The sequence below is a fragment of the Elephas maximus genome, chromosome 21, assembly GCF_024166365.1.
Source record: "Elephas maximus indicus isolate mEleMax1 chromosome 21, mEleMax1 primary haplotype, whole genome shotgun sequence".
NCBI lineage: Eukaryota > Metazoa > Chordata > Mammalia > Proboscidea > Elephantidae > Elephas > Elephas maximus.
Genome location: NC_064839.1, coordinates 40,018,432 through 40,043,505, shown reverse-complemented (window position 1 = coordinate 40,043,505; position 25,074 = coordinate 40,018,432). Strand labels below are relative to the sequence as shown.

At 44.5% G+C, this 25,074-nt stretch overlaps 2 protein-coding genes across 9 annotated transcripts in view; one reads left to right on the top strand and one right to left on the bottom strand.

The window, feature by feature from the left end:
* FCSK (fucose kinase) overlaps positions 1–1,766 on the top strand; it is a 43,245-nt gene extending 41,479 nt beyond the window's left edge. For 4 of the 7 annotated variants that reach the window (XM_049865019.1, XM_049865022.1, XM_049865020.1 and 1 more), the window contains exons 23-24: positions 17–240; positions 417–1,764. In XM_049865019.1, the coding sequence (XP_049720976.1) occupies positions 17–240; positions 417–503 (311 nt within the window). In that variant the 3' untranslated portion in view covers positions 504–1,764. Of the gene's footprint in view, positions 1–16; positions 241–416 lie in introns of all 7 variants that reach the window. The other 3 variants (XM_049865024.1, XM_049865025.1, XM_049865026.1) reach the window with 2 other exon arrangements.
* Positions 1,767–1,826: 60 nt separating this feature from the next.
* The window catches only part of COG4 (component of oligomeric golgi complex 4), a 30,058-nt gene continuing 6,810 nt past the window's right edge, over positions 1,827–25,074 (bottom strand). For both annotated transcript variants that reach the window (XM_049865028.1, XM_049865029.1), the window contains exons 6-19: positions 24,026–24,131; positions 21,245–21,402; positions 20,091–20,149; positions 18,157–18,290; positions 16,089–16,207; positions 15,317–15,483; positions 13,828–13,993; positions 9,974–10,036; positions 7,885–8,001; positions 7,003–7,095; positions 6,138–6,221; positions 5,808–5,909; positions 2,645–2,773; positions 1,827–2,412 (exon numbers count right to left, since the gene is read on the bottom strand). In XM_049865028.1, coding sequence (XP_049720985.1) covers positions 2,278–2,412; positions 2,645–2,773; positions 5,808–5,909; positions 6,138–6,221; positions 7,003–7,095; positions 7,885–8,001; positions 9,974–10,036; positions 13,828–13,993; positions 15,317–15,483; positions 16,089–16,207; positions 18,157–18,290; positions 20,091–20,149; positions 21,245–21,402; positions 24,026–24,131 — 1,632 coding nt within the window. In that variant the 3' untranslated portion in view covers positions 1,827–2,277. The remainder of the gene's footprint in view (positions 2,413–2,644; positions 2,774–5,807; positions 5,910–6,137; positions 6,222–7,002; positions 7,096–7,884; positions 8,002–9,973; positions 10,037–13,827; positions 13,994–15,316; positions 15,484–16,088; positions 16,208–18,156; positions 18,291–20,090; positions 20,150–21,244; positions 21,403–24,025; positions 24,132–25,074) is intronic.

Sequence of the window (25,074 nt, the reverse complement as noted above, 5' to 3'; positions counted from 1 at the left end):
CTTCTGCCCCCACCAGGAAACCTGCCTCTCCTAGGCCAGTACCTGACCTCATACTGGGCGCAGAAGAAGCTCATGGCTCCAGGGTGTGAGCCCCTGGCAGTGCGGCGGATGATGGATGTCCTCGCGCCTCACGTGCATGGCCAGAGCCTGGCAGGTGCAGGTGGCGGGGGGTTTCTCTATCTGTTGACTAAAGAGCCACGGCAAAAGGAGACTCTGGAGGCTGTGCTGGCAAAGACTGAGGTACCTGATGTTGTTGGGGTACAGTAGATGGTGGGGGCTGGCAGACCTCCCTATAGCCCACCAGCTAACCAGGAGCTACTCCTGCAAGCCCCCCGGCCCTTTAGCCTTTGTTCAGCCTCCAGAAGACCCAAGATTTGCCCAGAACCCTCTAAACACTTCTTGTCCTTTGTTCGCAGGGCCTCGGGAACTACAGCATCCACTTGGTAGAAGTGGACACTCAGGGCCTGAGCCTGCAGCTGTTGGAGAGGGGAGCCTCAACATGATGATCAGTCCCACGAGGCCTGTCTGCAAGAGGGGAAAACCTGTTGCTGCAGCGGCCCCTCCCTTCCCCCACGAGAGCTCACAGCCCTTTCCTCACCACCCATCACTTTGCAAATCGGCTTCCAAAGGAAGGCGACCTGAGTTTAGACAGCCTTTCTGGAGATTGGTGCAGCAAACAGTGCTTGGGAGCAGCACTGCGACCAGGCTGACAGTGGCCTAGGTTTGGCCTCTGTCCCATCTGGACATAGGAAAGTTCTAAGCTCAGTATCCCATGTGGCCTTTACAAATCCCATGGCCTAACTTGGGCCATGGCCTTCTCACTTAGCAAATGACTGGGGTCCTGTGATAAGGCTTGCTCTAAAGAGGCCATTTTTGAAGCATTTTTAGAGTTCAGGCTTCTGCATGAGTACAGACTTCATGCTCAACACTCCCTCCCTAGGCTGACTTGCTGCAGTTTGCAAAGTCTCAGTCTAGCCATAGAATTATTTGAATTTGTTAGGAGGAGAGAATATTTAGGGGTTTAGACAGGGAAGGCAGGAAGGACTGGTGCCCTCTGGCTGAGACTGCAGATTTGCCTGAAGACTTTGCAGATACTTTTGGGACACCGCTCCTTTCAAAGCCTATAGCAAGTAATAGGTGCCCATAATGGAGGTGACCCAGGACCTGGCATGCCTTTGCCCTGAAGCCTCAGTGGTCCATCCTCAGCTGCTCCCTCCCCTCTATCATCTGACTCCAGATGTTCCTCCTCCTAGCTCTGGGCCTTGCTCCCTTCTTGTACTCCCATGGGTCCATGTCACTGCTTTCTCTCATCCCCTGCTTGAGCTGGGGAGCATAACTGCTGAGGCCCCAGCTTTCACTTTTGATGGGGGGTGGGTGGGGAGTCCATACCCAGGTCCGTGTCAATGAGCCAGTGCAGTCTCGAAGCAAGCCACTGCCAACCCAGGTCTTAGCCAGTGACACTGTGGACTGTGCCAAGTCACCCAGTGCCTATGGACAATCGCTTCTCAAGACTCCAACCTTCTTGGAATAAATTCACCTTGCCCTTCAAGGTTGTCTTTTTTGATCCTGCTGGGAGCAGTTCTCACTTTCCCCTGGCACTGAGGGAAACTGCCCCTGGATGTTGTCGTGAGGATCCAAGAGGGGGGATAAAGGTCCAGGATTGGGTGAGGGCTCCTGATCTCACGTGGGTCCCCAGAGGTGGCCATGCATCTCTCTGGGTATGGGAGGAGGCAGATGTTTTAGGCTTTCACCTTCACATTCCGTGCAAGTGTGGACTCGCCTGCCTAGCAGCACTCAGGCCTCCCTGGGAATAGCACACTGGCATCTCTCAAAGGAGTATCTTTATTCAGGGTGATCATAAACATTACAGTCTCATAAACATTATAAGTCAAACCTAATCTCCTAGGTCCCCAGATCGTACCCAAGTGCTCTAAAGGCTGCCAGGAAGCGGCCTGTTTGCTGTAGTGTCTGAGGATGAGGGAATGCTGCCCATTCAGAAAGTTGGCCTGGTCATCATGCTGTCTACCCTGGCTTTCCCACCTAATTAGGAGCCTCGGGGGACTGGCCTCTCGTGGAGGAGAACAGGTTGCCCTGAACGCGGCACCCAGCTAGGTCTGAGGGCAGAAGAATGGAGTGAGCCCAGGCCTTGTTTCCCTGTTGTAGATGGTCTGGGCTGTCAGAGCTCCCCGAGCCCAGACAGCCTTTCTCAGCGCTTGGCCATAGCTGCTTAGAGAATGAGCCCTGACCTGTCTGGCCCAGGTGGGCTCACCCTGGCAGCTATAGGCGCAGCCTCTTGATGTCCTCACTTCGGAAGTCTATGCGCAGAGCTAGCACCTGGCGGACTTCAGCAGGGGTAAGGCGCCATGTTAAGGGGCCGGAGTTGGCACCCCAGTAGTCTAGGATCTCGGTCACCTGTGGGAAAGGCACAGAGAAAAGTTAGCAAAGAGAGGGCCAGCCTGAGGGAAGGCTTCATGAGAGGCACAGCAGGGTTGCTCAGGAAGAAGGTGCCCTGCAGGGCTTGGCCACCAGTGTAGACATGGTTTGGAGAAAGTGGCAGGGATCCAAACACTGCCTCTGCCTCTCTTCCCAGTCACCTTCCAAAGGCCAGGCTGATGAGCTGCACTAGGGAGGCCGCCTCACGTACCCGTTCTAGATTGAGGATTGTGGCCATCTGGGAGAGCCGGGCGAACTTGTCTCGGATGGTCCAGGTGGTCACTGTGGTAAGGTAGGCAATGAGTGACCTCAGCTCCTTGTCAAACTGCAGGCCGCCCAGCTGCAGGAGAACAGAGCCATCATTCTTTTAAGGCCTGACTGTCTTAGTTACCTAGTGCTGCTAGAAAGACCACAAGTGGGTACAAGTGGGCGGCTTTAACAAACAGAAATTTATTTTCTCACAGTTTGGGAGGCTAGAAGTCTGAATTGAGGCTGCCAGCACTAGGGGAAGGATTTCTTTCTCCGTCAGCTCTGGGGGAAGGTCCATGTCTCTTTGAGCTTCTGCTCCTGGGCAATCTTTATGTGGCTTGGCATCTCTCTTCCCCCATCTGTGCTTGCTTACTTGTCCTAATCTGCTCTGTTTATATCTTGTAAAAGATTGACTCAAAACGCACCCTACACTAATCCTGCCTCATTAGCATAACAAAGACAACCCATTCCCAAATGGAATTATAACCACAGGCATAGAGGTTAGGACTTACAACACATATTTTTGGGGGACAATTCAATCCATAACATTCTACCCTTTGGCCCCTCAAAATTCAATACCTTCCCACATGCAAAATGGATTTACTTTATCACATGATCCTTAAAGTATTAAATCGACTCCAAGTCCAAAATCTCATCTTCTGAATCATACGCAGAGCCCTGGTGGCACAGTGGTTAAGAGCTACGGCTGCTAACCAAAAGGTCAGCAGTTTGAATCCACCAGCTACTCCTTGGAAACCCTATGAGGCAGTTCTACTCTGTCCTATAGGGTTGCTATGAGTCAGAATCAACTCAATGGCCATGGGTTTGGTTTTTTTGGTTTTGAATCATATGTGGGTGATACTAGGCATATTCCATCCTGGGACAAAATTCTTCATCTGAGAACCTCTGCAATCTAGAATACAGGTTATCTGCTTCCAAAATACAATGGTGGAACACCTACAAGGTATACATTTCCATTACAAGTGGGAAAAACTGGAGGGAAAGAAGGCACCAAGCAAGTCCAAAACCCAGCAGAACAATTTACATTACCTTTCAAGGCTTGAAAATAATCCTGTGTTCTTTGGGACCATCTAGGCAAGAACTCTGCCTCCATACTCTGGGTGTTGGCCATACTCTTGGATTCTGAGTGGAGGCCCCTGGTGGGCCCTGAGCTTCAGCTACACCTTCCAGGCCCACTGGGAAGGCAACTCTGCTCCGGTGGTTTGAGGCGGGCCCATTCTCCCTAGTCCATTTGAGTGGCAACTCCAACCGCTCAGCCCCGGCAGGCCCCGTTCTTCTGCCCCTTGGGCGTGGCAGCCCAGTCCCCTCAGCTTTGGGCATCAGCCCTATCCTCTTGGCCAAACTGAATGGCCTGAATGGCAGCCTGACACTCTGGAACTGAGTTGGTAAAGATCTGACTCTTTGAAACCTAGGAGGCCGTGGCTCTACCCTTGGAAACCCCAGAGGCAGCAGCCCCACCCTTTGAGACCCCAGAGGCTGTGGCTCCACCCTTTGAGACCAAGGCAGCTCTGCTTCTTGTGCTTCTTCCAAAACTTCTGTTCATCTCCTTGCTCCAGGGATAGTTCTGTTCTTTTCTTGGAGAACAACCGATGTAGCTCCTTTGGCATGTTTCCTGCCTATAGAATTCCAAGAGGCAGATATTGTTCTTTCCCTGTCCCCTTCAGTTTAAGCTGATGTTTTCTGCTGTGGTAGTTGGTTAGATCCATCAGTCACAGGCTTAATCTCTTTAACAAAAGATTGTGTAGCCACGTCCTTGGTAAAAATTCTAGGACATGTGTCCTTAGTTTGTACATAATTTTCCAAATCTTTATGTTTTGTTTTCATTTTGCACAATTCATTTTCAAGTCCATCTGTTTCCTCTTGCATTTTACTATAAACAGCAAGGAGAAACCGCATGGCCCCTTTAAGAACTTGCTTAGAAATTTCCTTAGGCCATTCAAATTCGTTATTTATAAGTTCTACTTCCACCAAACCTTTGAACATAATTCAGACAAGTTCTTTGTGACTGCATAAAAAGCAATGCCCTTCCTCCGTTGTCCAATCACGTGTTCATCATTTTCTTTTAAAGACTCACCAGAAGCACATTTAACATCCACCTTTCTAGCACCATTCTATTGCTAGTGCCATATGTACTCTCCAGACGACAGAGACCTTCTCTATAGCTCTCCTCACTTCCTTCTGAGCCCTCACCAGAACTGCCTCTGAGATCCACAATTCTACCAACAATCTCTTCAGGGCAATCTAGGCTTTTACTACTAAAAAAAATAGGCACCTTAAAACTCTTCCAGCCTTTCCCCATTACCTAATTCCAAAACTGCTTCCACATTTCAGGTATGTTAGAGCAGCACCCCACTCTTCCAGTACCAAATTCTGTCTTAGTTATCTAGTGCTGCTGTAACAGAAATACCACATGTGGGTACAAGTGGGTGGCTCTAACCAACAGAAATTTATTTTCTCAAGTTTAGGAGGCTAATAGTCTAAATTCAGGGTGACGGCTCTAGGGGAAGGGTTTGTCTCTGTGGGCTCTGGGGGAAGATCCCTGTCTCTTTGAGCTTCTGCTCCTGGGTGATCCTCGTGTACCCTGGCATCTTTCTCTCCCCATCTGCTTGCTTGCTTGTCCTAACCTGCTTTTTTATATCCTGTAAGAGATTGACTCAAAAGACACCTTACGCTAATCCTGCCTCATTAACGTTACAAAGATAATCCATTCCCAAATGGGATTATAACCACAGGTATGCTGTTGTGTACCATCAAATCAATTCCTATAGGACACAGGAGAACTGCCTCAGAGGGCCTCCAAGGTGTAATCTTTATGGAAGCCGACTAACACAGCCATAGAGGTTAGGATTTACAACATCTATTTCTGGAGGACACAATTCAATCCGTAACACTGGCCACCTGGACACGAAGAACTGCCCCCTAATCTCCCCAGAGCTGGGCTGCGCAGCCAGCTGGGCCTCTGAGGTGCCCTGTGGCTCTGGTTGCTCCAGTGCCTCAGAAGCCAGGGCAGGACTGGGCCAGATATGTAGGCCTGGAGGTGGCAGAGAGGGGAGAGAAGTCCTGGGGTGGCAGGACGTCTCCGTCAGAGGAGAACATAGCCTTACCCGGTTGAAGGTAGATTTCAGCACCACTTTCTCCAACTCAACTGCAACAAGGCTGGTCATGAGGCTGGTCAGGCTGTCATAGATGACTGGGGACAGGCTGGCCTGCACACAGAAGGGAGACATTAATGAGAGCCCTTTTCTGGCCCTCTGCTTCCACAGGGGAGTCTTTGGGAGTGGGAGCTGTTACATGAGGCCACTGGGATTATTTCTGCAGGCTGGAGCTTGGAAAGGCTTTCAGAATTCCCAGAAGGACTGAGATGAGAAGCTACAGCTGCTGGTTTGGGCAGAGATGGACAATTCCATAAGCTGGTCCCTAGAACCCCTGCTCACCTTGAACTCTGCCATTTGCTGCTCCAAGTTAAGGATGAACTGTTGTACCCAAGGGTCGTTGGCCTCATAGTCGTTGAATTCTTCCTATCATCAGAAAGCAAGGTGGGTCACTGTGGGCCTCTCTCCAGGAAGTATCATTCACTCTCACCTCTCTAAGGAAAACAATGCAAGCAGTCCTTCTTCCCCTGTAGCTTCTGACAAATCCGGCTTAAAAACAGCTTGGATACCCAGGCCGGCAGACACTGCTGCCGCTTCTGCATAACACTTCCAGCCAGCAAACAGCCTTGCACCACAGTAGTGGCTCAGATAACATGGTGGCATTTCATTCCTTCTGACAGTTCATGTTCAACGGGAATGAAATCACTAGGCTAGGGAAAAAAGCTTGTAAGTCTATGATAAAAGTCTATGATAGGTGGGGCAAAATAAAAGGGGATGAGTCTGGTCAAGGCAAACTCCCTTTAGATGCCTCTCCCTGAGCCCTTTTTTTTTTTTTAATTTTTATTGTGCTTTAAGTGAAAGTTTACAAATCAAGTCAGTCTCTCACACAAAAACTTATATACACCTTGCTACATACTCCCAGTTGCTCTCCCCCTAATGAGATAGCCTGCTCCCTCCCTCCACTCTCTCTTTTCCTGTCCATTTCGCCAGCTTCTAACCTCCTCTTCCCTCTCGTCTCCCCTCCTCCCTGAGCCCTCTTGATCGCAGGAACAAACTGGGGAGGAAACTGGCCTTCTGAGGGTGAGGGAAGTAGGCTTGGGAAGCAAAGGGAGGTCTAATCTGTTCAGACAGCTCCACTGCCCTCAGCTGGGGAGTGGGGGAGCAAAGGGTAATCCTGGGCTTGATGGCTGCTTCTGGTCAGGCTGACCTCCTCGATGTTGTGGGAGACGGAAAGAAAGGTATTGATCCAGGGTTGCACCTGCGGCTTGACTGCTGTGCTGTTTAGCTCTGTCAACCCTTCCTGCATAAGGACAAGGCAGTGACATGTCAGACACAGGAGGCGTACGTCCCATCCCTTCTCTTTCTTCTCCCCCATTCAGTCTTTGACTGCCAGGGCATTCTTCTAGCTCTGAGGCTTTCTGCAGGCCCTGCCTGAAGCATGGCAGAAATAATGCTAATAAAAGAGGCCAGGAACAACCTGTCCCTTTCCAGATTTGTGCTGATTCAGGTCCGGGCCAGAGTTGAAGCCTTGAAGCTCTTAACGTAAACTGGTAAACTCAAAAGAGACATTTTTGAGCCCTGATGGTGCAGTGGTTAAAGCGATCAACTGCTAACTGAAAGACTGGCTGTTCGAAACTATCAGCGGCTCCACAGAAGAAAGACGTGGCAGTCTGTTTCCACAGAGATTTATAGCCTTGGAAACCCAATGGGGTTGTTATGAGTCAGAATTGACTTGAAGCCAGTGGGTTTTTTTTTTTTTTTTTTTGTAGTAGGCAGCACTATGGGTAAGGCCAAGGAGCAGGTCTGAATAACCACATGGATCCATTTCCTCTAAGGGTCCTTTGGCATAGTGGGGGCCAAGGGAAGATCAGAACTCTGGCTTATCAACCTGACAAGAGGGAGAGAACTGTACTGCTGAAAAACCAACTGTTCCTTTAGTCTCAAGGGATGCGTACTTCAGTGGCTCGGACGCTACTAACCCTGTCTCCTGTTTCCTTGTACACCATGGGGCCCATTATAAGCCAGTAACAATTTTCTCAGAGCAACATGCAGGTACTGGGTTCTGTTAGCAGTTGAACCTGGGGCTTACCTGCAAGAGATCTCGGAATTTGTTGGACACAGCAGCCAAGTCAGAAAGGCAGCTGTCAAACTTGGCCTGGGCCTGCTCCCCTCCAATGCCCTGGCTGAAAAGCTTGGTGCAGTCACTCTAGGAGAGAACACCCAGCATTGAGCATGCCTGGGACATAGGAATGTGAGGAGGGAGGAAAGGAAGCCAATGTGCAGCCAGTCTTTTCTCCTACTCCAGCCTTCTTTGGGAGCAGCCTAGGGCCTATCCTAGGTAAGAGCCTCAGAGGAGTTTCAGAAAATCTGGATTCTGTCCTACCCAGTTTGTCTCCCACTCCCCGCTTTGTAATATAGGGGTACCAATATCTGAGGGGTGTGAATAAGAAACAAAAATACCAGAAAATTTTTCTAACCTTAAGTCAGACAGTTCTAAGTTCAAATCCTGGCTCAGCCATGGATTAGTTGAGGGACCTTGGACAAATGATTTAAGGTTCCTGAGTTTAAATTTCCCTGTTTATAAAATGGGAACACGAATTCCAGCTCCCACGGGTGTTGTGAGAGTTGTATGAGATGATGCATAAATTGCTTAGGCCACTGCTTGGCACACAGTAGATATTGAGGAGATACAAGCTATTGCTGACATGGTTTCTCCTTCTTCAACGTTTTGGTCTGGCTGACAAAGGGAGATCATCATGATCATAACTAAGGCTTACTGTGTACCAGGCTGTGCTCAAGGCATTTACTTTTATTAATTAAAGCTCCTACCCTATAAAGTAGTGCTGCATTGTACAGATGAAGAAACTGAGGCACAGAGAAGTAAATAACTTACCCAAAGCCACACAGCAGTAAAGTCACAGAGCTGGGATTCAAGCCCAGGGATGCTGGCTCCAGAGGGCCTGATCCTGAACACTGCACTAGAGCCTTAGGTCGAGAACGCCACAGGGGGAATGGCTTAAAGCTCAAGATGCTTTAGGTGGCCAGGAGCTGCTCACATTTCTTGTAGCTGCCTTAGAAAGTTTGTGCTGTGTTGGCTACAGCAGGAGAAGCCAAAGCCTCACTTGGGGTATGTACTACTGTAAATTCTCATCTGACTGCTCTCTGTGAGCCTCCCTTAGAAATCTGCTAGCTGTTAGGCCTCTCTTCCCTGTGTGCTGGCTCCCAGCCTTCTCCTCAGTCTGCCCAGCCCTAAAGCCAACATTTAACACCAGCTTTGAGCTCACTAGCTTTGGGCCCTTTGCCTCTGCTGTAAAGCCCCCTCCTCTCTACAAGTGCCCACCTGGATACAGGACTCCTGGCCTCCTCCCTTTCTCCAGAGGCAGAGTTTGGGAGTGGGGAAGAGCTGGGCTCCTCATTTTCTAATAATAAAGTAACTGATACATACTGTTATTTTTAATTATTAAAACAATAAATATCACTGCATGCCTATCATGTACCAGGTGTTTTATATCATTATTTCATTCAATTCTCACAACAACCTTTTGGGGTAGAGATCATTATCTCTGTTTTATAAATGAAGAAACTGAGGCTCAGGGGAGTTACAGAACTTGCCTAAGACTACACAGCTGGTCACTGGGCAAGTGAAGATTTGAACTTAGGCGTCTCTGATTTCAAAGCCCAAGCAATTTCCGTTATATTATGCTGTCTTCCTTTCAGAAATAACAACAGCAACCAGCTTTGTACAGAGTGTGGTGAATCCTATACCATCTTAACTTCTTAAATTTATAGAAGTTGTTATCACTTTTTAAAGTGCTTTCAACTATATTTTTTTGTTATGCCACCCAACAAACCAAAAGTAACGTACAGAGATCTGTATCTCATTTTATAGACAAGAGAACTGAGGCTCAGAGAGTTAAGGGACTTGTCCAAGCATTTGCTGGGAGATTTAATTTGAATTCTAATTAATTAACTAATTAATTAATTCTTCCAAATCTTGGGCCAGAGCTCTTGCCATATGGTCAGTCACTAGTAGACACCTTCGAGTGGTCTGAAGGAGACCTGGCTCATGCCAGGGGATGCCACGATCTCTACCAGGATGAGTGCACAGGGCTCGCTCCCAAAATGAGGCCTTGGGGAGGCTACAGCTGCTGAAAGCAGATAGGTTACTTCCCCTGTACCTCCAGTGTCTTCTTCAGAGTGGATATGTTTTCACTGCATACCTCCACGTTGTTCAGAGTCACCTAGGAGATGAAGACAGAAGAACATGACTTCCTGCTCATTGGTACTTGCTGCCCTCCAATGCCAGATTTGTTGACAGTTACACTCCATGTGGCTCAGAGATGGGCTACCTGGAGTTCAAACTCAAGTTAAGGAAAGCACACACTACTGTCATCCAGCAGGATGCTCTGCTCTAGTGTTGGCAAAATGGTGAACCAGGCTCCCCCTTTCTGCTGTTCCTGACACCAAGGCAGCAAAGCCATCTGGATCTCTGAGGTAGAGACCCCAGGTTTCAGGTCTTTTTGCTCCACGTTAGCTACAGACCAGAAATGACGTAGACACACAGCTCTGTGGTAAGTCCTGGGCTCCAAACCTCCAGCCCAGGTCAGTGATGTAAAGGTTGACACTCATTCAAGAAATGCTTCTGTGGGCCTACACCTAGGAGCTGTTTTCCTGTACATTATCTCACTGACCCTTCCTGATACCCATGCAAAAGAAGCATTAAATCTATCTTATAGGAGGAAATGAGACTCCTTAGAAGGTGAAATGACTCACCAAGGCCAATCAACAGGTGAATCAGCAAATACTTATTGAACGCCTGGTATGTGCGAGGCACTGTTCTAGGCATTGGGGATAAAGCAGTTAACAAAATACACAAAATCTACTCCCTCATGTGAGTTTACATATCAGAAAGGAAGTCAGATAATAAACAAATATGACTATATGTATTCTATATAATATTCTATATGCATTACATCATATCAGATAGTGAGAATGCCATGAAGAAAAATAAAGCAGAGAAAAGGAAAGAAACTTTGTGACAAGGTCACAAAGCTAGAGCCAGAATACCAGTTCAGGCTCTGGCTTAGGCCTAGTGCTCCTTCTCCGGTCCCAGGGCTGCTTCTGTTATAACTCACCTGCCTTATAATCTAGGTACAGAAATACCAATCATAAAAAGTAGCACATGACAAAAGTGGTAATTAAGGCACAAACTGCTATGGCCACTTTAGAGGAAATAAAAAACATTTTCATCTGAGGTATTCAAGGAGGCTCCACAGCAGAGTTGGTATCTGAGCTGAACTAAAAAGCCTGGAACACAACTCTAACAGGAGATGAGGGCGTGTCCACTCCTCCACCCCCACCATTCTCTCTAGCTCATTGTCCTCTTAGATATTTTCTTAACAGTACTTAGGATTACCCATTATCTTGTTTGCTCTCAGCCTTCCCCACTAGACTGAGAGCTCCATTAGGGCAGGGATCTAGTCTGTTTATAGTTTTATTGCTCAGGCAGCACCATCCAACAGAAAGTTCTGTGATGATGGAAATGTTCTTGAGCACTTAAAATGTTGCTAGTATGACTGAGGGACTGGATTTTTAATTTCAATTTAAGTAGCTACATGTGGCTAGTGGCTACCAAATTGGGTAGTACAGCTCTAGAACGGAGAACTGTGCCTGATACATAGAAGTTCCTCATTTGTTGAACGAATGAATGAGTGAACAAATGTGTTCTGGAGAAAGGATAAAAGGTGTTTGGGGATCGGCAGGATCAGTTCGCAGACACGTGCAGGGAAGTGGCAAGAGGCAGAGCTGCAGAGGTGAATGAATTGGGTGCTAGGCTGAAAAGTCAGCCCTTTGCCCTGTGGATAATGGGGTGGCACTGAGGATTTGTTGTTGTTGTTAAGAATATATACAACAAAACATACCAATTCAACAATTTCTACATGTACAATTCGACAACACTAATTGCATTCTTTAAGTTGTGCAACCATTCTCGTCCTCCTTTTCTGAACTGTTCTTCCCCCATTAATGTAAACTTATAGATTGAGATTAGAGAATCTCCCTCATCTTCCCAAGAGTGCTTTTCTTGTGAATGCTCAATATTAAAAAACCATGTTGGTGACAGTGCTGCTAAGGCCATTCTGTGGTTCCAAGCATAGGGCATGCCAAAACAAAGGCCACTGACACCATAGCTTGCTGGAGAAATAACTAGTGTCAGAACAGCTGAAGGATGAAAGCCACAAAATAAATGTTTTCAAGGCAGTTAAGGGCATCAAGAATAATTTGTCATGAGGGGAAAATGGATTTGGGTTCAAATGGTATGGATTTCAAAGTTTCTCCTGTGCCGATAGTCCTGCATGGATGCACTCAGCTTATCCCCTGCTCACAATGAATGATGTTTCGGAACAATGGGGAATTCATCTTCATTGCCAAATGAGTCAAGGTCACGTAAGAAATAGGCCCTGTGCTGGGAGTGATGACATTTTAAGTACTTGGTGTCAGGAAAACTGGAAACCTGTCAGCAAGCATTTAGCATCACCTTCCTCATTGGCCTTATCTCCTGTAACCTTGAACAATCAAACTGTTTGACTGGGAGGCCCTGGCAGAGAGAGAGTGAATGAGCAAATGTACACAGGCTGGCAGGGGAACTACTTAGAACTAAGGGTTGTGTAGTGAAGTGGTGAAAATAAGACCACATCAGCAGGTCAGGTCACATTCTGGAGGACTTAAGCAAAGGAAGTCTAGCTTTGATGTAGTAAATAGCAAGGAGCCAAGGAATTTGTCTGAGCGGAGAAATGAAAAGAATGAAACTAAGTTCTGCTAAAAAATGAAATAGAACACAAAATGAAATATTTACATGAGTTCATGACCATAGGAGACTGGTTATCAGACCTTTGGCAAAGTTCTCCAAAGGAACCATATTTCAGAGGCAACAGTTTCTTGGAGCTGATTCTCTTTTTTTGGCAGCCACTGTGACATCCCAGATTGACAGACCCTATGCTCAGGAAGCATATTTTCAATGACAGGAAGAGACAGAGGCTGCCTAAACAGTCTTCCTTCTGATCAGTCAGATGACTAGTTACTGTGGGCTGCCCTGTGCAGGAACAGGATAGATATTAGCATGGTTAGGTGTCCGAGTCTGAAAGTAACAGTTCTTAACTCTTCTGGGGTCATAGATTCCTTTAAGAATCTGATAAAAACTAAGAACCCTGTTTCCCATAAAATGCATGTACGAAATTTTTATAAGCAATCCCAGGGTGTTCAGAGACACCTTCTGTGGACTATTGGTTGAGAGCTCTGCTGTTGGATGCTTCCTTCAGGCTCTGGGCCCCAGGAGCCAAGGAGATGCACAGCCTAGCCAGTGTAGGGGAACGCAGCAGGACGGACCTCTGATAGCACTATTTCCATTCATGCCTGACATGGCACATGCTGGAGAGGCCTGATCACGAGCTTGGGATGCATATATGTTTTTTTTTTTTTTGACTCATCTCAGACTGGCTGTTACCTTGTATAAACCTTTTCTTCCTTCCATGCTTCTTCTTCTCCAGCTGTCACGCAACTGGTAAGACTCACTGCCTCATCATATCTGTCATTCTGGGGAGCTAAGGGCTTTAAGAGGGTCACCTTTCCAGAGAAAGCTGAAAGCCTAAGAAGAAGTATGCTAGAAAAGCAGCCCTTTTAAGCCTTAGGGGATTGGCCCATCATGCTGTGTGAGACTCTCAGAGAAGAGGTCTGGAGATGTAGCATAGATGTTACAGTTAGTTCAGTGGCAGATACAAGCCAAGCTTGGTACTCAGTGCTGCCCTGAACAGCTGGGTAGTATATACTCCGGCTCAGGCTGCTTGGAAATGGGTTCTAGGGTAAGAAATGATTTGGAAATCTTTAGGAAGAGCTTTCCTTAAAGAAGGAAGTTTCCTTCTACACAGACACTGGAGGAAAAGTCTCCACCTCAAGGCTGAGCACACCGTGGCTTAGAAGTCATTGTTTTACCTCTTAAGATAAACCAACCCAGCTCCTGACCTGTGAGGCTACCTACCAGGAAGGACAGCTTGGCTTCATCAGTGCTCTCGATGCCTTTTGTGTCAAATTTGCCCTGCTGGAGGCTGCTGTGCATGATGTTCACCGCACTCGTCACCCCACGCTGGATGTCCTGTAAGGTGGTAGCCGGGAAGCCCATCCGCAGCTTGTTACACAGAACGTCCCTGGGGGGCAGAATGGGATATGGGGTCAAGCCTGACAGCACTCAATCTAGTCTTCAGAATAGCAGGACCCAAGTGTCCACTATCTTGATCCAAGAGCAGGGGTTCCTCTTTTGGAGGAATAACCAATCCTTGAGAACACTGTTGGAGACTTTCAGGAGCCAGGATACAAGAGCCAGCAATAACTCTCAAGGGCCAGATGTGGCAAGAACACACAGAGGAGCTTGGCCAATTTTTTACTCCCTGTAATGCAGTGAACTGTTTCTCCCCCAAAATATGTGTCAACTTGGTTAGGCCATGATTCCCAGTATTGTGTGATTGTCTTCTATTTGGTGATTGTAATTTTATGTTAAAGAAGATTAGGGTGGGATTGTAACACCCTTACCCAGGTCACATCCCTGATCGAATGTAAAGAGAGTTTCCCTGGGTTGTCGCCTGCGCCATCTTTTATCTCTCAAGAGATAAAAAGGAAAGGGAAGTGAGTAAAGCAGGACCCTCATACCACCAAGGAAGCGCGTCCTTTGGACCCGAGGTCCCTGCGAGAAGCTCCTAGTCTGGGGAAAGATTGATGAGAAGGCCGACAGAGAGAAAAAGCCTTCCCCTGGAACTTATGCCCTGAATTTGGACTTTTAGCCTACTTTACTGTGAGGAAATAAATTTTTTTGTTAAAGCCATCCACTTGTGGTATTTCTGTTGTAGCACCACTAGATAACTAAGACACTTCCTAAAGAGGCTTTTGGTTATCACCACTGAGCTCCAACAAACTCAAGAGAAGGCAGTATAGCTTAGTGAAAGGCAGTTCCATGTAAGAGTTGAGACCATGTAAGAGTTGAAAGAATAGATTTTGAGTCAGTCAGGCTGGACTCTATTCCTTATTCCACCACTTAAGAGGTATGTGAGCTTTGACAATTGATTGAATCTTCTCCTAGTTTCCTAATCTACAAAACAGAGCTAATAATTCCTACCTCATAGGATTGTTATTAAGACCAAATAAAAACAGATTAACAAAGTGCCCAGCCTGTAGCAACGGTGACTATGATTGTTATTACAACTACTGCCTTCATCTGAACCACCTGTTCTCTTTCCTAGGGCCTGAGGGCCAATATCCCCTTCAATCCATCCCAAGGACCACAGACGTGACCCAGAAGACACCTGGCTGCTGGACAACTGCCTGGAGCCAAAGATGTTGTAGCATGGACAGGAGTTATGTCCGGTATAGAAATGAGCTAGAATCATAAGGTGGGAAAAAAAAGGAAGAAATAAATGTGGCTCAGGAATCAATCATGACTAGAGATTTTCTGCCTCTGGAAAAGGAGTCAGCCGTACCTGAAATCAGACTCTAGCTCTGTAGTGGCGAGGTTGATCATGGCACAGAGACAGTCGATGCTGGAGCTGGACAGAGCCCTCCCAATGCACTTCTTAACGATGTAGAAGACGTCATCCACCATGCTGGATGTCAACTGGCCCTTCTCATAGCTGTCCAGAGCCACAGCCTACCCAAAAGGCAAAGCACCCAGTGAGGGCTGCTGTTCTAAGATTGTTCTGGTTACACTGGCCCTGGCTCTGCTCCCTTTTCTATGCTTTACCCGTATTTTTCCCCCCAACATGGCTTATGCTGGTCACAACTTGGAATGGATCCTTTTTACCAAAATAGCTCACTCCATCTGGGTCTGTAGCACAATGGATAGCGCATTGGACTTCTAATTCAAAAAAATAGCTCACTCCGTATTGATCACTGTGTTAGGAAATTGGACATTTAGGGCCTATGTCTTGGGGAGATCCGTAACCTGGGCCCATAAGACATCAGGAGAGGCCCTTCTTTCCCAAGGCTCCTCACTTAGGTACTTCCAGGAAGGTAGGGAACTCGAAGTCTCCCTGAGGAGCTAAGGTGTCTTTTTGAGATCCTTGGGAAAAAAGTCCCAGCTGGATATATGAAGAGCATGACAACTCCAAAGATGCCCTTTAACGATAAAAAGAAGTGACACTCAGTCTGCATGCAAGAGTATTCTCATGGAAATGTGACATGCCTCAGCCATTTCCTTGAGCCTGGCTTCTTGGACAGGAAGCCCCATTTCCAAGAGACTGTATCCTTTCCTACCTTATTGACAGTTTCCCTCATGAAGTACTCCTCCATGGTGATATATACGCCAATTAGCTCCTGCATGGTACAGCTCAACAGGCAGTTATTGAGGAGTTTGTCCAGACACTTCTGATGCTCTAAGGGAGAGACAAGAAATGAAGACTCATTTTTCTTCATCAAGGCAATTAAGCCAACTTTTTTCATCTTTTCCAGGTTCGTTTATAGTCTTTGTTCCAAATATGCACATATTTCACATAGTTATCATATCCTGTACCTGTTGCCTTTGAGTCAATTCCGACTCATAGCAACCCTATAGGACAGAGTAGAACTGTCCCACAGGGTTTCCAAGGAGCAGCTGGTGGATCCAAATAGCTGACCTTTTGGTTAGCAGCCGAGCTCTTAACCATTGCGCCACCAGGGCTCCATAGTTTTCAGAGTATGGGTATAATTTTGTATTCTTTTAAAATGTATATCATAAATATTTTCCATGTTTCTATATAGCTTGATATTTTTTTTTTCTTTTTAGCCTTATTTATAATGGCTGTGTGATATTTTATCAGATGAATAATACACATTTTTTAAAAACACTCTCTTATTTTTAGAGATCTGGGTTATTTCCAAATGTTTTGTCATTGCTCCAGATAATTGGAGATGATAATTATTGGAGACTACAGTGAACATTTTTGTACAAAGAACTTTTTTACTTCTTTTCCATTATTTCCTTAAAATTAATTAATAGGAGTGAAAAGATGTAACATTTCAGGGCAGAAACGGTAGTATATTGGGTATAACCTACTGCCGTCGAGTAGATTTCGACTCATAGTGACCCTATAGGACAGAGTAGAACTGCACCATAGAGTTTCCAAGGAACACCTGGCAGATTTGAACTGGCGACCTCTAGGTTAGCAGCCGTAGCACTTAACCACTATGCTGCCTGGGTTTCCATATTGGGTATAGAACATTTCATTCTCTCAACCAGTGCTGTCCAACAGAATTTTCTGTAAGGATGGAAATGTGCTGTCTACTCTGGTAGCCACTAGCCATGGTAGCTATTGAGCACTTGAAATGTGGCTAAATGTGACTGAGGAGCTGAGTTGTAAATTTTATTTAATTTTAATGGATTTAAATTTAAATGATCACATGTGGCTGGTGGCTACTGCATTGGACAGCACAGCTCTGAACCATGATGGCCATTATTAACACAAAGAGTGCCAAGCTCCAAATGAGCATGCATCTTCCTTTAAACACCAATTCATGGCAATGCTACCTGGGTCATATGAACAACTCCCCTGCCATGTATTATAAGCCATGGCAAAATGCCATAGATGCTGTCTTGGTCATGAGTCTCCAGTTCAGGAAACCCTGCATATACTTGCCCAGCAGGAATCAGATGATCTTAAAAACCTAAACAGTCAGTTTGTAATGAGACTGGGTTGCAGCATACCTTTTTTTTCTGATGTCACTTATCCCTTCAAAAATTGTGGTTGGGGGAGATGGAAGACTGAGGGAGGTAGTAAAAGACTTTATTTATTTTTAAGCTTTATTGGCGCAGAATTTATGTGTCATAAAATTTACCTATCTTACATGTATAGCTCACTATGTTTTAGTAACTTTATAGAGTTGTGCAACAATCATCACATGCCATTTTTAGAATATTTCCATTGCTCCCAAAAGTTCCCTCATGTGCATCTGTAGTTATGTATAACCTATTTGGACTGTTTAAGTGTTTAATCTGTCTATTTATTTACTATGTGCACATATCACCTACCTAAACCAAAGAACAAAACACCACACCAGGGCTGGTGAAGAAGCATGGTGTGGGAAAAAGAGCACAGGAAGATCATTTAATGGTTCTGGGCATCAGTTTTCCTCATCTGTAAAATGACAAGGTGATCTCAAAGGTCCAGTCCGATTCTAAAATGCGGTAAGTTTAGGTTTCCTCCTGGAAGTCATTTTGTCTGTAGATCCCCAGAGGATAACAAGCCTCAGCGATTTCCTTCATAAGAGATCTGTGGCTTAACTCTCATAAAAACAGTGAAAACTATATGGCCCAGACCACCCAGGGAATACAGGAAACACATTTTACCTTGCTTTACTTCTTCTGAGGCCATGGAGTCCCCCACCTCGAAATCTGAGCTGACCCTCTTCCTGAGAAAGCGCAGGTACAGCTCACTGCGGGCATTCATCAGGGTGACCTCAGTCAGGATGGGGTCCAGTTCCCTGAGGCACAAGGGGCAGAAGGGCTAAGCAGGAGTACACAGGATTCCCTCAGATAGGATAGCTATAGGGCAAACAGTTCCAACTCCCCTCCCCACTGGGAGGGGTCATCCTGGGTCTGCTGGCCCAATTATAATCAGAGACAGTTGTCAACCATATTTTCTATTTACATGTTTCACCTGAATCATTCACTTCCTAAAATCCCACCAGAGCTAGTCAAGAGGCTGGAGATTTTCTTTCACATGAGGCATAGACAATTTTTAATTTAAACCACAAAAACTAAAGATGGAAGCAAATAACATTTAGAAGTGCTGTCATCTTAAAAAGCTTTGGTTGTGGTTTATTTAGATCTCTAATTTACAGCGAATAAAGGAAACATCAGGCCCTAAAGAGTAGGCAATACCACCTTATATTCATATAATCCAGTGGGGTTTGCTGCTAGGGCTTGGATAGTAGAGTCAACTGGGGTGCCAACACTCAGGTGCCATGATTCTGGGTACTAGGAACAGTGCTTTTCAATTTCTAATGTGCAAAAAAATCACTTCAGCATCTTGTTAAAATGCAGACTCTGATTCAGTACATCAGGGGTGGCCTGAGATCCTACATTTCTAACAAGTTCTCAGGTGCCAATACTGCTACCACACTTTCAATAGCAAGGGTGTAAGATTCAGAATTTCCAATTCAACTAAACAGAAACTCACAGAACCAACATTTTTATTTTATGGAGGGATGTGAGGGAGAAAAGTCAGAGACAAATACTACTAACACACCTGTGTGACCCTGGATAATTCCATTTCCTCACCTACATAACAAGGGGGCTGGATGGATGAGTGCTAAGGACTTTTTCTAGTATTAAATTCTGCCCTCTATTCGTAGGGAGAAAAATGAACATTGACCTTTGCCTCACATCATACCCCAAAATTAACTCCAAGGGATCAAGGACATAATGGAAACCTGAAACTATGAAACTTCTAAAAGTAAGAAAAAAAAATCTGCAAACTTGGAATAGGCAAAGGTTTCTAAGAACAGAAAAAGGAAAACCATAAAAGAAAAAATTGATTGGACTTTATTAAATTTAAAAACTTTTGCTCTTCAAAAGCTACTATTAATCAGTACAATTCCCATAAAAATTCCAGCTGACTTCTCTGTAGAAACTGATAAACTGATCTTAAAATTCATACAGAAATTCAAGGGACTCAGGTTAGCCAAAACAATTTTGAAAAAGAAAAAGTTAAGTTCTCAAACTTCCTTATTTGACTCTCCTCTTTCTCCTCCCTGACAGGTAACTACTACTCTCCTAAAATTTTAAACTTTTACTTTTTTATAGTAAAAATAATCTATGTTGTTAAAAGAAAATCCAAACATAAAAACATATTTATTCAATCAACAGATTTTTACTGAGTACACGTTATGTGTCAGATACTGGTCCTTGGTACTGGGGATATGCCAGAAAGCAAATTATTTTATCTAGGGTAAAGATTTCTTGACTGAATTGAGTATAATCTTTGCATTTCTTTTAACAACATATACCTCTGGCGGGGAGGATGAGAGTCAATCTGGGGCCTTCAAAAGTATTGGTAATGATCTATTTCTTAAATAGCTGGTTAGTACAGTGATTGTTTTATTCTTTGCAAACCACACATGTGTTATATACACTCTTTTATAAGCATTATACATTACAATAAGAAATAATCAATAAAATATTTTAAAAACATATACCACAGTGTAACAGTGTATACTCTGAATCAAACATGATTACCAACTCAAACTCCTATGAGCTGAAGAAAAGAAAAGAATTATTACCTTGGCTCAATTTTTTCTGTTAAGGAATTTCTCATCAAGTTGTTCTGGACATGCCGGAACTGCAATACACCACAGAAATGAGATACCCCCCAGCACCCACCTATCTGCCTCTTGCTAGTCACTCCAAACTTTTGGCATATAAGAACATTTAGGTTTAGTTTGCTTACTCAGCTTACCTTTCTGGCAAGCCAAAAGAAGGCTTTCAGGATGACGGGCCAACAGTTTACTTTTGGTTTAGACTCTAATGCTCATCTCCCTACTGGACTTAAAAGAGATACTAATGGTGTTCCAGTGGACTGCTGTCTGGAGTCTCCTAGTCTGGAGTTTTAGAAATAAAATTTTATGGGGGTCACTCCTATTTCTATTCCTACTCTTACTCTCTCTGATCAAAGGAATGAGGAAATAAAGTTCTGTAAAAAAACATTATTGTAAACACTTAAGGAACTACGGGGAAATTTAAGACAAATTAAAAAAACAAACCAACCCTTGAAGTCAGTTTTGACTTATGGCAACCCCATGTGTGCCGGAGTAGACCTGTGCTCCATAGAATTTTCGATGGCTGACTTCTCAGCAGCTGATTATCAGGCCTTTCTTCTGAGGTGACTCCTGAGACAAATTAAACCCAAAAAACCAAACCCACTGCCATCGAGTTGATTTCCAACTCACAGCAACTGTATAGGACAGAGTGGAACTGCCGCATAGGGTTTCCAAGGCTGTAAATCTTTACGGAAGCAGACTGCCACGTCTTTCTCCCTTGGAGTGGCTGGTGGATTAGAATGTCTGAACTTTCAGTTAGCAGCTGAGCGATTTAACCACTGCACCATCAGGGCTCCTTGAGACAAATTACACTTAATAGGACATTAAGAAATAAAATCCTTTATTCCATCACTAGAGGGCACTGTTGTGCGTTCTGTGATAGAGAATTGGTCAAACAAGAAGCCCTTCCTATTTCCTTCTCAGTCCTGTACTGAGGCCATCATCATCTCATCAACACCTCAAGTCCAAAGTAAGCTGGTGATAGGCAAGGTGCAGGGCAGTTTGCATTTATTTTCCTCCTGTCTGTACCTTTTGTCACTTTTTAATTTTTCATTTTTTTCTGTTCAATGTCCCTGGCTAAAGCTGCTTCCAAGCCCTTTGTAGCTCCCCTAGCTCACCTGCTGGTGGTAGTCTCTCTGCTTGATGAACTTGTCCACCACCTTCTCCACCTGTCTGTCACATTCCACCTGCAGATATTTTATGAGGGTATAAAGTCTCCCTGGCCCATAGTAAGTCTCCACGATTGGTTGGTGGGTTTCCACAATGCGGGCAATCCCTAGAAGGGAGAAAGTGAGCGGGTTAAATTCCAAACAGGATTCTAACAAAATAAACTCTTTTCTTTCATCCAGGACTAACCCAGGGCTCAACCCTTTTTGGCTGCTTCACCTCCCAAAAAGAATACAAATACTTCTAGTCAGTTATGAGAGTTGTTAAGTAGATTTGTTTGTTAAATATGCATAGTCCTTGGTATTACAGCAGGCATTTGGTAAGTTATATTGATACTGTTTTCTTCAGGAGCATCTTTGGAAATCGGTGTCACCCTCTTTCCAGTCACTGATCTTAAAAAAAAAAAACATCCATTGAAATTGCATCAAGTCGATTCTGACTTATAGTGACCCTGTGGGACAGAGCGGAACTGCCACATCCTCATAGAGTTTCTAAGTCTGTAATCTTAATGGAAGCTCACTGCCACATCTTTCTCCCACTGAATGGCTAGTGGGTTTGAACTACTAACCTTCTGGTTAACAGCTGAGCGCTTTAACCACTATGCCACCAGGGCTCCTCTTAGAGTTTCGTCTTAAGCACTAAACCAAAAACCAAACCAAACCAAAACCATTGCCGTTGAGTCGATTCTGACTCATAGTGACCCTATAGGACAGAGTGGAACTGCCCCACACAGCTTCCAAGGAGTGCCTGGTGGATGTGAACTGCCAATCTTTGGGTTAGCAGCCATAGCTCTTAACCACTACGCCACCAGGGTTTCCTTAAGGGCTACAGAGGATCAAAACAGCTGACCACCAGTTGCTAGTTGTTGCCAGTTGATTGCAACTCACGGAGACCCTATGTGGGTCAGAGTAGAACTGCTCCATAGGGTTTTCTTTTTCTAAATTTCATTTACTTTTTTGTTGTTGTGAATATACACAGCAAAACATAAACCAATTCAACACTTTCTACATACACCATTTCGTGACACTGATCACATTTTTCGAGTTGTGCAACCATTCTCACCCTCCCTTTCTGAGTTGTTTTACCCTCATTAAAATAAACTCACTGCCATGTAAGGCTCCTATTTAATTTTTCCAGTTGCTGTTGTCAATTTGATACCATATAGACAGTTCTTAAAAGAGCATAATGCTCAAGGCAGACCTTTTTTTTTTTTTACTAGTTAAGCTAAACTATTGCTCGGTTTTAAGATGACTTCAGGGGATATTTAAAGTTTAAAGATTATCTCAGGGCAATAGTTTCATGGGTTCATCCACTCTCCATGGCTCCAGAAAGTCTAGAGTCCATGAGAATTTGAATTCTCTTCTGCATTCCCCCCTTTTTGATCAAGATTCTTCCGTGGAATTTTTGATTAAAATATTCAGTAATGGTAGCTGGGCACCATGCAGTTCTTCTGGTCTCATGGGAAAGGAGGCAGTTATTCACGGAAGCAATTAGCCACACACTCCATATCCTCCTCCAATTCCTAACTCTCCTTTCTCCTCTGTTGCTCCAGGTGAACAGAGACTAATTGTGCCTTGGATAGCCACTTCCAGGCTGTCATGGATTGAATTGTGTCCTCCCAAAATATGTGTCAACTTGGTTAGGCTATGATTCCCAGTATTGTGTGGTTGTCCTCTGTTTTGTCATTGTAAGTTTATGTTAAAGAGGATTAGGGTGGGAATTATAACACCCTTACTAAGGTCACATCCCTGATCCAAAGTAAAAGGAGTTTCCGGGGAGTGTTGCTTGCACCACCTCTAATCTCACAAAAGATAAAAGGAAAGGGAAGCAAGCAGAGAGTTGGGGGCCTCATACCGCCAAGAAAGCAGTGCTGGGAGCAGAGCATGTCCTTTGTGCCTAGGGTTCCTGCACGGAGAAGCTCCCAGTCTGGGGGAAGATTGACAAGAAGCACCTTCCTCCAGAGCCGACAGAAAGAAAGCCTTCCCCTGGAGCTGATGCCCTGAATTTGGGCTTCTAGACTACTAGACTGAGAAAATAAATTTCTCTTTTTTAAAGCCAACCACTTGTGGTATTTGTTATAGCAGCACTAGATGACTAAGACACAAGCTTTTAAGACCCCAGGCACTACACAACAAAATAGGAGGTAGAGCAGAAGCACTAAAACACATTATGTCAATTAACCAGGATGTCCCATGAAATCATGACCCTAAACCTCGAAACCAAGGAACCAAATCCCACGAGGTATTTGGTTGTACATTAGCAGCCTTAGCTACTCCTTTTTTTGTTGTTGTTGTAAATATATCTATTACATGATTTTTGCCAATTCAACTTTTTAAAGGTGTACAACTTATCGACAGCATTTTTTTTTAACTGTGGTGAAAATATACACAACAAAACATATGACAATTTAACAATTTCTGCATGTTCCATAGGGTTTTCAAGGGCTGATTTTTCAAAAGTAGAATGGCGGGCCATTCTTCCGAGGTGCATTTGGGTGAACTTGAACCAACAACCTTTCGGTTAGCATACAAGTGTGTTAACTGTTCGCACCACTCAGGGACTGCGAACACCTGACAGACTCTAACTAATCTTTGTTAATCAGATACTGAATTAATATCTAATAAATCAATACACAGTAAGCTACAGGACGGAATTAAAGGGATCATAATAGGCAGCGAGAAGAAAGGCTAGGATGAAGGAATCAGAAATGTCTGAGTGCAGAAAGGGCTCACCTTCAAACAGGAGAGTGAGTGTATCTGCAAAGATGACTGCAGCTCTTCGATCACTCATGTCCGTCCCCAGCACTAAGAGTAGATTCTCCTCAGCTTTACTGGCCACCTGATAAAAGTAGAAAACAACATATATTTCTCAGATGAAATGCCAACCTCACACCAGGTATGTTTCAGTTTTCCAAAAAAGGCCTCCCATTGGCTTTTTTTTTTTTTCCTATGGTTATGTTTTCCTTGATGCTTGGAAGCCTGGGTAGCACATTGGGACTTCTCTTGGAAGGCTCTGTGTTGTCTGAGCCCAGGCAGGACAAAGGACTTGAATATGGTGGTAGCTCTTCTTCTATTCAGAGGTATAATGCTTTTTTTCTCTTTGAAAATATGTACTGCCATTAGCCAAGGCAGAGAGTCTCCACTTTTAATAATCTTCTCCAAGTATAAATCGCCATTATTAATGGTACTTGGTTGAGCAGGACAAGGAATCTGGGTATGGTGGAAGGGACGTTAAAAGTATATCCTCAAAAGGCAAAATAGGATTGCCCTGTGTTATATAAAAATGTTGTTGGGTCAAACAATGTTTCCAACCGAAAATGTATTTCATTTCCACTTCAACTACTTTTACTCGTATTTATTAAGTAAAGCAGTTGGTACTTTTTAATTTTATAATATTTTGTGAGTTTTGTATATACTGTATTTGTACGATAGAACAATTCTTGGCTCATGGAATGAATGAATAAAATGCATAATCTTACTTTAAAAAAATTAAAAAAGCAGAAGCTGTTTCTAGGTCCTTGGTGGCAGAGTACTAATAAAGTAGTTGTATTTAATATTAATTAATTAATTTTTTAGAATGGGTAAAAATACACACATTTAAACATTCAACAGTAACAAAGCAGTGTTCAGTGAAAAGTGATCCTTCCCGTTACCTGTCTCTTGATCTCCTAATTCTGCTCTTCAGAGGCAACTATTATTAAGCCTTTCAAAAATATCCTATGCTTACGCAAGCATATGGAGCCCTGGTGGTGCAGTGGTTAAGTGATACAGCTGCTAACCAA